Below are 15,211 nucleotides of genomic sequence, written 5' to 3' on the forward strand. Positions count from 1 at the left end.
CCCATCTAGAGTACTTTTAATTTCATTTATTGTGTTGTTCATCGTTGCTTGTTTCATCTTTAGTTCTTCTAGGACCTTGTTAAATGTTTCTTGCATTTTCTCTATTTTATTTCCAAGATTTTGGATCATCTTTACTGTCATTATTCTGAATTCTTTTTCAAGTAGATTGCCTATTTTCTCTTCATTTGTTAGGTCTGGTGGGTTTTTATCTTGCTCCTTCATCTGCTGTGTGTTTTTCTGTCTTCTCATTTTGCTTATCTTACTGTGTTTGGGGTCTCCTTTTTGCAGGCTGCAGGTTCGTAGTTCCCGTTGTTTTTGGTGTCTGTTCCCAGTGGCTAAAGCTGGTTCAGTGGGTTGTGTAGGCTTCCTGGTGTAGGGGACTAGTGCCTGTGTTCTGGTGGATGAAGCTGGATCTTGTCTTTCTGGTGGGCAGGTCCAGGTCTGGTGGTATGTTTTGGGGTGTCTGTGGCCTTATTATGATTTTAGGCAGCCTCTCTGCTAATGGGTGGGGTTGTGTTCTTGTCTTCCTAGTTGTTTGGCATAGGGTGTCCAGCACTGTAGCTTGCTGGTCATTCAGTGAAGCTGGGTGCTGGTGTTAAGATGGACATCTCTGGGAGGTTTTCGCCGTTTGATATTACGTGGAGCTGGGAGGTCTCTTGTGGACCAGTGTCCTGAAGTTAGCTCTCCCACCTCAGAGGTACAGCACTGACTCCTGGCTGTAGCATCAAGAGCCTTTCATCCACACGGCTCTGAATAAAAGGGAGAAAAAGTAGAAAGGAAGAAAGAAAGAGGATAAAATAAAATAAAGTAAGATAAAATGAAATAAAGTTATTTAAATAAAAAATAATTATGAAGAAAAAAATTTTTTAAGTAAGTAAAGAAAACAAAACAAAAAACGGACGGTTAGAACCCTAGGAGAAATGGTGAAAGCAAACCTATACAAAGTCTCACACAGAAACATACACACTCACAAAAAGAGGAAAAGGGGAAAAAATAGTAAATCTTGCTCTCAAAGTCCACCTCCTCAATTTAGGCTGATTCGTTGTCTATTCATGTATTCCACAGATGCAGGGTACATGAAATTGATTGTGGAGATTTAATCCGCTGCTTCTGAGGCTGCTGGGAGAGATTTCCCTTTCTCTTCTTTGTTCACACAGCTCCAGGGGCTCAGCTTTCGATTTCGCCCCGCCTCTGCGTGTAGGTCACCTGAGGGCGTCTGTTCTTCGCTCAGACAGGACGGGCTTAAAGGAGTAGCTGATTAGGGGGCTCTGGCTCACTCAGGCCGAGGGGAGGGAGGGGCACGGAGTGCGGGGCGGGCCTGCGGCGGCAGAGGCCGGCGTGACGTTGCACCAGCCTGAGGCGCGCCGTGCGTTCTTCCGGGGAAGTTGTCCGTGGATCACGGGACCCTGGCAGTGGCGGGCTGCACAGGCTCCCCGGAAGAGGGGTGTGGATAGTGACCTGTGCTCGCACACAGGCTTCTTGGTGGCATCAGCAGCAGCCTTAGAGTCTCATGCGTGTCTTTGGGCGCGGCTTGCGCCGGTGTCTAGAGCTCCTTTAAGCAGCGCTCTTAATCCCCTCTCCTCACGCACCAGAAAACAGAGAAGAAAAAGTCGCTTGCCTCTTCGGCAGGTCTAGACTTTTCCCCGGACTCCCTCCAGGCCAGCCGTGGTGCACTACCCCCCTGCAGGCTGTGTTTGTGCTGCCAACCCCAGTCCTATCCCTGGGATCCGACCGAAGCCCGAGCCTCAGCTCCCAGCCCCCGCCCACCTCGGCGGGTGAGCAGACAAGCCTCTTGGGCTGGTTAGTGCGGGTCGGCGCCGATCTTCTGTGCGGGAATCACCCCACCTTGCCCTCTGCACCCCTGGCTGTGCTCTCCTCCGTGGCTCCGAAGCTTTCCCCCTCTGCCGCCCGCAGTCTCTGCCCGCGAAGGGGCTTCCTAGTGTGTGGAAACCTTTTCTCCTTCACAGCTCCCTCCTACTGGTGCAGGTCCCGTCCCTATCCTTTTGTCTCTGTTTATTCTTTTTTCTTTTGCCCTACCCAGGTACGTGGGGAGTTTCATGCCTTTTGGGAGGTCTGAGGTCTTCTGCCAGCATTCAGTAGGTGTCCTGTAGGAGTTGTTCCACGTGTAGATGTATTTCCGATGTATCTGTCCGGAGGAAGGTGATCTCCGTGTCTTAATCTTCCGCCATCTTCCCCCTCTCTCCCTGACCACTAGTTTAAAACATCTACTACAGTATGTAGGTCAGCACCCCAGCTATACATATCTTTCTTAGACTGAGGAATCACCGAATCTTCAGTAGGCTAGTCTACGATTATAAGTCTAGCTGCATATGGGTAATGATAAAACTACTGAAACCCATGGGCATCAGCTTTCTCTCACTGTAAGTTAGATAAGTTTTCATTCTGTTGAACAATGAATAAACCTGTTAACAGGAAACAGTAGTAACAAAGTGATAGTAACAATAGTAATAGTAAAGTATTTAAACAGAAAACTATTCATGTTTGATGCTTAAGATAAATATCTGGCTTCTCCTGTCCAAAGGTTGGAATTCATTGAAAGACACATACCAGAGATAAGGAGGTTAAAAAAAATAGTCAGCTTTATTGCCTAATGAATCTAAATTGGAAAATGTGCCCAGCTGTCTGGCCAAATGGGGTTGCCGTCACTCTCTAAATACACAAACTTCCTCATTCTATCAGTGCAAGCTGGACAAATCCAGCTTGCCCCTTACAGCATGCACAAGGGAGGAAATCAGAATTGCATCCTCCTTGCAGGCAGGCTGGCTTCAAAAGATGAAATGAGAATAGGCTCATTCGTTTTCTTTTCTCTAGAGCACCAGATGGATTAAGTCACTTCTGGGGAGGAGTGAACAACAGGTTGGGAGAGAAATTGTTATTATTCTGGTGGAAGGCACTCATAGTGGAAACATGAAGCCGGGGAAAGGAGCTTATCAAAGAGTATTAGTTACAGCGACTTGTCTATCCTGTACCGTTTCACTTGGCAGTTGACTTGATGCCCTGACAGGTCACCCTGTATTCATTCTGAGCGCTTAAGCTTTGTTGTTACCTCCTAACACCACTCCCCACATCCAGACCACTGGGTCTACACCTAACGACCAGAGTCTACTTGCCATCACTCTTTGACAGCATTTGCTCTCTTTGGCATTTTTTAACAGTATCTTACTCCAGAAATGCCTCCCAACATCTGATGGTTCTTCTGAGAGCTTTCTTAGGGTTTGTCACATATCATTGCCTGAATAAACTGTTTGAACTTGAGTTCAGAGCCTTTCCTGGCCTTGAGTTGCTCAGCTCTGACCTACACAGGTAAAGCAGACAAAATTCACAGAACCCGAACTTATTGAGTATTGCTCAGTTGAGGACTGTCTATCCATCTAACACTTCTGGCTAAGGATACTCTCTGCTTGAGGTCCCAAATGGGAACAACAAAAAAAAGATTCTCGACTGACTTTAAAATATGTGCTAGTGACAAAGGGAGATGGGTAACTAGCTCTCACTGTGTGGAGGGCACAGCATTCTGAGTATGGCTCTACCGGTTGCCATAGAAAATGACAAGTCCACACAGGCAATCAGGTTTATTCCATTAAACTTTAGAAGGCACCATTCCATAGTGAGGATAGAGAAGGTTCTAGAGCAATTCTATTTAGTGTAGTCCATGGACTGAGGCCACTCCATGAATTATTAATGCTCTACAAGAAGTATAGAAATTGAGAGTACACGTTTAGAAGTTCTTACAGCAATTGACAGAATACACTTGAATCTAATAATAAAACTGAATGTAAAAAATTAAAAATTTGAGCTTGTGTTTTATATGTTGAGTATTTTTATAAATGTTTTCATTTTGAATAATTGATCTTTACTGTATTTTACAAGTATTGCTTTGGCAGTTTAGATTGGTACTGCAGATTTATATTTGGTGCTACATATAGGTAATTTAAAAAAAATGATTCTTCACTACAGATTGTTTGTGAATCCCGGGTCTAAAGTGGGCCAGAAATTATGATCTTTATATGAGAAAATCCTTTAGATTTTGTTACATGTCATTGGAATGTTATAGAAAATCTGGATGTATAATGTGATTTACTAGAATAGGATAAGGTACATGATACTCAAAATATAATTTTAGCAGACTGCCTGGAAACTGGTATCTACACAGGGCTGTATCTTTTTTCATTCAAGGATAGAGATCATCCTTCGTTTTTTTTGTTTGTTTTGTTTTACAGTTGCATACTATTCCATTAAGTGGGTCTGTCATATTTCATTTACCTGTCTTCCACTGATGGACATTTGAATTGTTTCCATCCATTTATTATGAATACTGCAATAAACATTCTTACATAATTATTTCACACATATGCAGGTATATCCAGTAGTGAGACTGTTCAGTAAGAGATGATGTGCCTTTGTAATTTTAGTAGCTTTGTGTAATTGTCCTTCATGGGGGTTATGCCAATTTACACTCCTACCACCACTGCACAAATACGGTTTTCCCATAGCTTTGTCCAACAGAGCCACAGAAATTTTCAACAGTTACAGATTTATTTTAAATTGCCCTTTTTTTGATAGCATTAGCACAGTAAGTGCCAGAAACAGAGTTTATACTTTTATGTCGTTTTTTTGGTAATCTCATATATCAATACATTTAAAGCCAGAGGAAATTTTTAACATTTAGAACTTACTACTAGCGTACTGTTTCTTGGAAGCAGAGAATTAATACCTGAAGTACAACTCCAGGAACTAATTTTCAAAATTTTTACTTATTCTGTTTTATGAAGTAACTATCTTAGATAGTTCTCTGGTAAGCTTGACCAATAGAAATATTGTACCTATCCCTCCCAACTGTAGGGCTGCCAAAGGGGAAACAGAGATCAGGCAGATGATTCATAAGATGGTCTAGCAGAATATGAAATGATGATTCTAGACACTAGGGTTTTAGTTTTGCTACTGAATTGCTGTGTGACCTTAGATAGCAGTTCTTAATTCCCCTACTGACACTTAGTGTACATGCATATCTACATACATACCTACACACACACACACCCTTGGCTAAGTGTCTTGACTCTTGAGTTTTTAATCTGTCAGAACAAATAATGCAGAAGTCTGCACCAGAGGCTTTCTTGAGGCATTTTCTAGCTCATGGTTCTTCAGTTCTGCTGTTTTACCCAGCCTTTAAACTGACTGTTGACTTAGCTAGATTTCAAACCTGAGTTGTGATTAACAGTATTATAGCTACCTTTGAATATTACTTTAGATTTTGCTTTTCTTTTAAAATTTATTTATTAGATTTACATGTATAATATTATACATATTCATATGCACAAGGAATACATATAAATATATAAAGAATATAGTATAATAAAACAAATAGCTGTGTACTTACCAGTAGCTTAAGAAATAGAACAATACCTAATATTTCTGAAGCCTCTGCTGTACCTCTCCCTGAGATAATTTTTTATAAGTATTATTTTCTGTGAAAACAGTAACTGACACAGGCTGGGCATCTATTAATTATAAAATAAGCTATAAAAGGAAGAAAGTCTCAAACAACTACAGACTGAAACCAATTATTGTGACTTTATTACAATAGTTACAAACAATACTTTAGTGGTATGTATTTGTATCACAATTACTCAAACTATATACAAATAGATATTTATACAAGTCTACACTTAAAAAAAAGAAAAAGCAATTAATGTCCAAAAAAAAAAAGTCACATTATCAACAAATTTTTTTCTAAAAGTTATGGCCAATAACAAAGGAAATTCACAGTTATTCTGAAAATATTTTAAAGATGCAGGAATCATATTGCACATAATACAGTTATAAACCTTACTGAGCAGATGTGTATATTTTAATCTAGTTTTTCACAAAATTTACATCATGCAATACTTCACTGTATACAGAATGGTAGAACTACAATAAACAGGTTAACTTACAAACTTTTAATATAATGGCCACAAAAGTAGAATTTTTTAAAGTTATATTTAAAGTAATTTTACTATACAAAAAAACACAAAAAACCCAACACTCCAGTGTAATAAAGCTTAACAGACAGAATCAAAATTTGTTCACAGATCAAGTTACATTTTTAGTGTTCTTCTTTATCTTTTCCTTTCTTTTCCTTTTCATCCTGTAGTGCAGTACCGAGTTTTTTAATAAGAACTGACAGAACCTTGTCCAGTGGGTCCATAACTCCTCTTTGAAGCCACTTAGGAATAGTAGTCCTGGCATGATGAAAGCCCAATTTTTGAAGAATATAATCAACGCCTACTGGATCAATTTTTCTTCCAGTCCAAGAAATTAATCTAAAATAATTATAAGTCATTATTATTAAGGAGTATAGTGCCCTAGCACAGTCCTGAAGGTAGGTTCAAGACAAAGTATTTTCAGTAGATGCAAATGATTATCTAACCTACAATTCCTGGATTCACTGTAATAGCACTCAAAAAATGTGTGAGCCTACACAGCAACGACATTTAGTGAATTTCACCGTGATTAATTTATTTTAGGCCTCAAGTTACATAGTCATCTTAGTTACAAGGACATCTGGCTCATTCTAAAAGATGGTATTAACTTGATGGGGGGAATCCTTTCATGATGTTCACGTATATCAAATCATGATGTTGTACACTTAAAATATCTGTTTTGTCAATTATACTTCAATAAAGCTGGGAGAAAAAGGCTAAAATTTACTAAGTGTTTGCTATGTGCTAAACGTGTTTGAAGGAAGAACCATTTTCTCCCTATTCTTTCCGTTTTCTTCCATATAGAAGAACAGTGTTAGTGAAACACTCCTGGTCTTTCTCTGCCCCCTTATTGGTGATTTATCTGATTGGCAAATTAACAGAGGAACTGAGTAGTGTAGTTCAGTACCCTCCTCCCTACCTGCTCTTCAGGAGCTTCTCATTTTGAACTGTTCCTCCATGCCATAGGTTTTTCAAGGACAGGCCCCTAAATAGTTAGCCCAAGACGGTTCGTGGCTGCCTGTAGCTACGTGAGTACACAAGGCTGCTGACTGCACAACTCTAGCATCCCTCTGCCCCCCACCTCCTGAGTTCTGCATCATTGAGACCCTGTAGGTAAGTCCAAACCTAGACTTCATAATAGAAAGACATTGTTGCTTGACACCAAACCACATTCTGTTATCAGCTTTATAAGTATTAAAGCTGTAATTTTGATTTCCAGCTGCCTCTTGCTGTTTCAATTGATCCTGAACTTAGGTAGGGAAAAGGAGGGTATTAAGCACTGGTCTGCTAAAACTCTAATGGTTGTAAGCTTTTTCCATTAATTAACTCATGTAACCATTGTAACAACCCTTGAAGGTAGGTAATACCATTTTCCAAATTTTTCATGTGAGGCACCTGAGGCATTAGATCCTTTGGCCAAGGTCACTCAGCCACTATGCTATGTAGCTGGGCTTAGAGCCAGAGCCCTTAACCACGTGCTCCACCAGTATATTGTATCGCTTAATCTCTTGATAGGTATCTAATATATATATATATATATATATATATGTACACACACATATATAATATATATGTGTGTATATATATGTTTATAGCAAATTTAACTATTTTTATTCTCATTTTAAATTAAAAGATAGTCAATTTCATTATGTTTATTGATATTTACATATAATGGACGGTTTTCTGTATTAGGACCTTTGCAGTATTTTAATATTGACACTGTTGATATTTCTCATGAGTATATGTACTATTAATACCAAAGTGTATTGTTGATTTGGTTACAACATATTTTATTAAATACAGATTACTAACACAAAGTCACTACTTTCTGCTTATACAGGAGTCCACTGAATAATGGAGATCTTACTAGTTTAGAATGATTTTGTGGCATAAATATATCTGAATAATAACGTTGTCTAAATGAAATATGTATCATTCTGCAGAATGTTGTGCTGGACTTTTTTTGATACTGTTATTGCATGATGGACAGTTATAATCTGATTAACAAAGCAGATGAGAGGAAAGAGGAATAGGAAGGTTGTGTTAAATCACACACAAGGACATACAAAGCAAGTACTGCTAGTTACAGCAGAAGTTTAATGTAATTAAAACTAGAAAATACTTTGGAAAGTTTGATATGGAAACAATGTGATGTAGCTGGGATTGTGACTGTAGTAGAACATGACACAGTAAAGGAACCTGAATCTGAATTAAATCTGACATTTCAGGATGGTTTTATATTGCTTAGTATGCAGACAGAAAGACACTGTGACACTGTAGGTTCTATTACATTGTCATGACATATGTGAAAAATTGTAATGACTACTTAATGATGATGTATGACTTCTGCATCTTACAAAACAGTTTATTGTAGCTACCTCAAACACTTGAAAATAACATCCTGCTGAGATGGTGAAAAAATAATAGCAACAGCAAAAGTGGAGTTACTCTCATTTTTTACTGATTAACTGACAGGATGTCATGTCACACACTGGATAGTTAGTCAGCACGGAGCTATTCTCAGTTGTTTGTGCTGCTTTTGCCTTGCTTAGAAGCACTTACAAAGGAAAAAAGGAGCAGCAAAAATATGTCAGAAGCTGTAGAGGCTGTAAGTGACTAACATAAAAATATTTTTTGGTAAACCATATTTAACCTGCTGCATTATTTATAACCTTTTTCTCATAATAATCTCATAGGAAATAGGTAAATATATACACCCACTCCTTACCTAAGAGTGGGTTCTAGATGCCATGTATTGCACATAAAATCTCTCCAGTCCACAGTAGTGTAAGTGATGCTGTCTTCTCTGTCTTTGTCAGAGGAATTTTCGTCATGAATGATAACTGGACTTTTCTGTCCTGGTCGAGTAGATAAAATCCGAGGTGGAAAAATAGCTATAAGGAAAATGATATATTAATATTGCAAATACATATCTTATAAATTTATTTTAAGTCACTAAATGAACAAAGTAATTGGCTCCATTTGTTTTTATTTATAAACTGGCCAAAGCCTCATTTAATTACATTTCTTAAAAAATATTTAAAAATAAGCCATAAGTAAGTGCCAGTTATTGGTATTTCTTGGAGAAAGACAATATCGAAGTTATTTTATTCACTCATAAGAATTAGAAATAACATGTCATCATTTATTTTTGAGTAATAGCACATGTTTTACATGTATCTGTGTGCCTAAAACATACAGTAAAGAATATTTGATAGCAGGCACAGGACACTGAAATTGACAGTTGTAGGGCTCCTAAAAAAATGCCTGTAGCTGGATGACTTTTTAACAGCTTTTTTGAGATACAGTTCACTCGTTTAAAGAGTACAGCTCAATGGTTTTTTAATGTTAATGCCTATATATATATATTTGAAAGGCTGCACTAACTTAGGAGTTTTTTAGGTAAGCAGTCTTTTCACTCTTCATAGTTGAGTACTCAAATGTTTTATGAAAAATGAAGTCTTTTAAAATTGGTGATCATAAATGATATATTTAAAATTGAATCTGGGACAAAAGTAGCTTTCATATGATCTTTAATAAATACAGCATTTCTATAGGGCACAGGTTTTCAAGACACAAATTGGGCATAAAATAATGATTAATACGAAATATGATATGTATTATGTAGCTCTGGTTATAACTGTTAATTAGCAGTGGGATAATATATTGATTGGGAATGAACCCAGGAATGAAGTCGTACCCTCACACCACATCGGAATACAGATGTCTTCAGTTATTGCCTGGTCTGTTGCTCTGCTTTTGTTTATTATTGATGGTGGTTACAGTACAACAGTTTATCTGGATGTTCTAGGAATATGTTGATTCTGCTCTAGTCTTACATACTGTTAAGAATTTTCTGAGGCATGTTTATATTTATTTTGCCCAACACTACTTGCTTTTAGTTTTTTTAAAAAATATATACTTACAGCTATTAAAATATTTTATTTATAATGAAAATCCCCATAAGTAATAGTTTTGTTACTGTAAGTCTGATAATCAAGTCCCTATTTCCTCTTTTCGCAATGAAATAATGTCTTACAACAATTTCTAGAAAAAATACATTTTAAAAGAAATACACACAGTTCATGGCAGGCCAACACAATATTTCATAAAGTGACAAAGTTTCCACATAATACCTGAGGGAAAGAAATCTGGCAGGCATTCATACCTAGGTAGACTAGAAAAGAATTCTGCACTTCACAGCTTTATCTAGAATCTGTGTTTCTCCACATTGTTTAAATATTAAGGCAGAGAGAAAAACAAGAGGATTAACAGTGATGGTATATTTTGTTGCTCTATGTGAAGACTGGATCTATGCATATTATACATAACATTTCCTATTATACGCCTGCAGTCATTTTACTTGAATGGCTCATAGATTTCTCCCAGCCATCATTATTGCTTTCACTCTCACTGAATTTTTGGCACATCTAGATTAAATAGTAATGGAAGAGCAACTCAACTTATGTATGCTATGTTTACACTCTTTCCACATGGTCTTTTGATAATCTGTCTTTGTTTTCTTCACTCAAACATTCATCATGAAGCTATTTTGAAATATCTACAAGATAAATTTTATATTTCTTTCTTCTTGGAAAAAATGAAGCAGTTATTATAGTGTAATTATAGTATGACGATTATATTTAATAAATTAAATAAATTTCATCTATTCGAAGCAGTTTTTTTAAAAGCACATCTGTTGTTTTTACCATTGTATATTCATATAGTTGCACAATAAATATTTATTGAGTGAATAAAGACCATATATTTGGAGAGCATTCCATATCATGACATTTTAAACTACCTCATTCTTTTAAACAGCTACAGAGTATTCCATTTCATTGTATGGACACACCATAATATATTCAGCCAATTCCATATGGATATGAGGGTCACCATATGTTTCTTAGTGGGCCAACATTTAAGTTTCCAGTGAGTAAAACCAATGTTAGCTAGCTCATGAAAACAAGACACCACTACTGAGGTCTAAATATTTATAAAAAAGATAACATTCTGTGCATTCTAGACAGATATATCTTCTTCTTTAATTCGGTTTTCCCAATTATGTATGTAACTCTTGCTAACTTTATTATGTAGTTGTTTCTCTAGTCATTTCACTTTGACCAGCAATATTTCCTCAAAGAGGTTTTCTTTTCTAACTTTGTGAGACTATCTTACTAGACCTGATAATATACAGAACATATATGGAAACATTGTGTAAAGTATAAAACCATTCAGTTTGAGATATGGTTAGAAAAAAAATGAAATGTACCTGGCAGATACTCAGAAAGTCTATCACATAGTCTTACTAATATATATTTATTGATATTTGTAACTCATAGAGGAAGGAGACACATTCTACCCATTTTATCACTAGACCATAAAAATCCATATAAATTGTAGTGAGAGCTGCCTTTCCTGAAGCTTGAAGGGAAAAACAAAACCAAAACCAATACGTTACCCACCTTTTTCTTTTTCTTTAAGATAAGCTGACACTAAATCATGAAGAAACATGATGAGCTCAGCGTCCATCGTCACACAAATGTGGTCAGTGAACTCTGTCACCACACTGCATTCTACCTTTGGCTTCAGGCTGGCGTCTGCAATGGCAAAGTTCTTTTACAGTAAAAGATTATTGAAATAAGTCCCTTCCTCTTCCCATTAACAAGGGATTTACATGGGTCCGTGTAAATGCCTCCACTTAAATGCAATTTCTGTATATGACTTACAGAATGATGATGATAGTTAACTAAGCACTTTCCAAGTATATGCCATTTACTCATAAAACCCTGATGAAGTCCTATTAGCCCCATTGGAGGAGAAAGAGGCACAAATGGAGTAAATTATTTGCCAGAGGTCATACAGCTGGTAAGAAAATCAATTTGAACCAGAAGATCAATTTCATTATATTATATTACAAAAATAACCTTCAGGGAAAAAAAGAAGTTTGAAGATCCTTTAGAATTTTCTTTTAGTTAACTTTAGAAACTAAAGATTGTTTTTCCACATACTCTGTAATGAAGGTTCTTGTGGTTCTTGAACGTGAATAGATTTAAAGTCAAGCTGCATCCTTGGTAATGCAAAGATAGTCTCTGTTTCATGATTGTAGCTAGAACATCCTCTGAATCCACTCAGCAAACTAGAATTCTTCACTGTAGTGCTATTCTCAGTGTTATTAGCATCAACATTACGAAGCAGATTTAGCTCTACAAGCATAATGATAAAGACAATAAGAATCAAACCAATAGGCATTGATAAGCATATAGCTTTCATGACATTGATACACAGAACTTTTATCATTTCAAAAGGCTGGAAAATGAATACATTTTAAAAAAGAGAGCCATATTTAAGCTTTGATTTTGAGACTAGTTATATGCCTCTATAGATATAAATATGGACACATATTTATATATACATACATATACAAATATATATCTCACTATTCTCAATATTGAAGCTTTATAACATGATTTTGGATAAATCCAGTAAATTGTGTTTTTTTGTTTCTTGAATTTTGAATATTATTCTCAATTGAAATCGTATCTGAATTTAATGAAGGCGAAGTCTTAACCACTGGACCGCCAGGGAAGTTCCAGGAGGTCTTTTTTAAGTAAAACATTCAAGTCTTAACATGTCCCAGTCTAGTCAGCTTTTTAATACAGATGAAATGATTGGTAAAAGCAGTACTCTAAACTCTGACACAAAAACAACCGCAGAATAAGAATTTTCATGACTGAATTACTACAAGACCGGTGAATCTAATTTACTTCCTTATCCTCCTTTGTTCTGAGAACATTTTTAACAGTCTCTGATCCCTAGGGTTGCCTGTGCATAACAACTATTTTCCATGAGGCCCAAGCCATCTTCTTTTCCATTCTGAGAGGATTGAAAAAATGAATAAATTAAAAAATGAAAATGAATTTTAAAACTTCATCAAAAGCACTTTCTTTAAACTTATGACTTCACAGGAATACTAATATTTAGTTTCATTTTATTCCAGCCATCCTGAACCTTAATTTTTGGTATTCTATTACTTAGTTGTATAATAACTTTCCCAAACCTCCAATGTGAACATTACTATAAAAATATTTTTCCAGTTATAATAAACTTAATTTCATTTATTTAAACCAATTTTATTTTGAATGTTTTCAGTTACATATAAAATAATTTTAGTCCATGAGATGTTGCACTACTAGGGTGGTGAATCATGTACTAATATTGCTACTTAAGGCAGCTGGAATAAAACGAAAATTGTTTAAAGAAATGGAAATTCTCCCTACACTTAAATTCTAAACACAGTCAACAAAGCCCCAAATAGAGAAAACAAAATAAATCTCTCCAAAGAATCAAACTTTTAACCTTCATTTCTTGTGGCTGTAACGTAATTGAACCATTCTTTCACGCTTGCTACTCCATGGGGTGGATTTTCATGGCGACGCCTTGTTATCTTGGTTATTGTTGCCATAGGACTTTCCAAAGCACCGCATGGTTTGGTAACCATGGTATTATGGCCCAGATGAAAATCCAGTGTTTGTACAATATATGTAGAATGATCACTAGCGCCTAGAGGGGAAAAAAAGTTTCTCAGTGTAACAAACTATATTTAGATGCAAGAAAAGTTGTGGCCCTAGAGCAATAAATTTAGCTAGGTAAGTCATACATAGATACAGAAGGCTGTAAAACTAAGGAGTACAAAAGAGAGAAAAAAATTCACAAATACTTTTTCTTGTAGTTATAACTGGATCTATCCCCAAGAAGATGAAGAACATCAACCATTTTTTCCTTCATCATTAAGAAACCACTGAGTAGAAAATTAAAGCTAAAAGAAACTGTGGAGGTAAAAGCACAGCCTGCCCATAAAAGTCTTGTAAAATAGTGTTGACTGGCAAGTAATTTCCTTACACTACCACTGTGTATCGTCTTCTCTTCATGTTTTTATAAGAAATTTTTACAATTTTTACAAATTTTTACAAATGACTATGGCCAACCACAGCAGCAAAAACTTTAATTGCCTAAGTAAGAAACAGAGTGAGATGGTAAGTTCAGAAATAAGTCCTTTAACATGTCCCAGACTTTATAGATACTGGCAGTGAACTCCTTGACATTGTCAGATACATGATAATAAATAGAGATGGATTTCAGAAATACCATAAGAAAAACAGATAAAAGATACGAGAAAAGAAAATTACTTTGTCATATATAATCATATAAGAAGATGAGGAAAAGTGAAAGCTGAAAATGTGTCAGTTTACCATCTTCCCAGATTTTTTGAGCTTCGGTCCAAAAAGCAATATTTGGTTCCTCTAAGTGAAAAAGGGCCCATGATTTTGAACGGAAATTTGGACCATGAAAACAAGCTAGTGTCATATGATTTCCATGTAAGCTCATTGATCCTCCAAACTGCATTCCATCTTCCGGTAATGGAATCTGAAATAAGGATATGTGGCATCCTGATACCACCTTCAATACTCCAGGCCAATGTCGATGATGAGCTGCATCGAGCACTGCAAGAAAACAAAAAACCACTTATCCTGAAATATCTCATGAACATCCTGAATGCTGAGTAGGAAGACAGCAGGTGGCTACTTTCTACAGCTGAAGTGACTCAGATAACAGATGAAAACAACAATTCAGTCCCTGGTTAACATTAAGCAGAAGCTAATAAGGATACAGTCTGGGAAAAGATGCTGTGTAAGGATGGCTAGAACTCAGGAAAGTAGCAACTTGCTAATAATAATTACAACTAATGCTTCTGTAATGATTAATGATTTACAAAGTGCCCGCATGAAATTTTATGTAATTCTCACAGTATCTTTGTAAACTAGGTATTTCATCTAGACTCTTCAAGTGAAATAGAAGAGGGGTGAAGTGAACCAGTGAAGGCCTAGAAATCAAAGGCAGATCCCTGATTTTAAGTACTGGAAAAAAAATCTTTTATACCCTTTGCTGCTCAGAAGTGAGGTCTGAGGACCAGCGGCATCAGCATCGCCTGGGAGCTTGTTAGAAATTCACTCTTATGTCCACCCCAAATCTACTGCATCAGAATCTGCATTTTAAAAGCTCTCCAGGTGCACATTAAAGTTCAAGAACAACTAATCAGATATACAGTTGACCACTGAACAACATGGGGGTTAGGGGCACTGACCCTCTGCACAGTCGAATATCCATGTATAACTTACGGTTGGCCCTCCACATCCACACTTCCTCAGGATTCAACAAACCATAGA

The 15,211-nt window shown here is 36.6% G+C and overlaps 1 protein-coding gene across 7 annotated transcripts in view; it reads right to left on the reverse strand.

The window, feature by feature from the left end:
- Positions 1-5,573: 5,573 nt before the first annotated feature.
- BLTP1 (bridge-like lipid transfer protein family member 1) overlaps positions 5,574-15,211 on the reverse strand; it is a 208,573-nt gene continuing 198,935 nt past the window's right edge. For all 7 annotated transcript variants that reach the window (XM_067735145.1, XM_067735146.1, XM_067735147.1 and 4 more), the window contains 6 exons: positions 14,237-14,488; positions 13,344-13,547; positions 11,996-12,190; positions 11,450-11,584; positions 8,713-8,878; positions 5,574-6,323 (listed from right to left, as the gene is read on the reverse strand). In XM_067735145.1, the coding sequence (XP_067591246.1) occupies positions 6,107-6,323; positions 8,713-8,878; positions 11,450-11,584; positions 11,996-12,190; positions 13,344-13,547; positions 14,237-14,488 (1,169 nt within the window). In that variant the 3' untranslated portion in view covers positions 5,574-6,106. The remainder of the gene's footprint in view (positions 6,324-8,712; positions 8,879-11,449; positions 11,585-11,995; positions 12,191-13,343; positions 13,548-14,236; positions 14,489-15,211) is intronic.

Source organism: Pseudorca crassidens, chromosome 4, assembly GCF_039906515.1.
Source record: "Pseudorca crassidens isolate mPseCra1 chromosome 4, mPseCra1.hap1, whole genome shotgun sequence".
In the NCBI taxonomy this organism is placed as follows: domain Eukaryota; kingdom Metazoa; phylum Chordata; class Mammalia; order Artiodactyla; family Delphinidae; genus Pseudorca; species Pseudorca crassidens.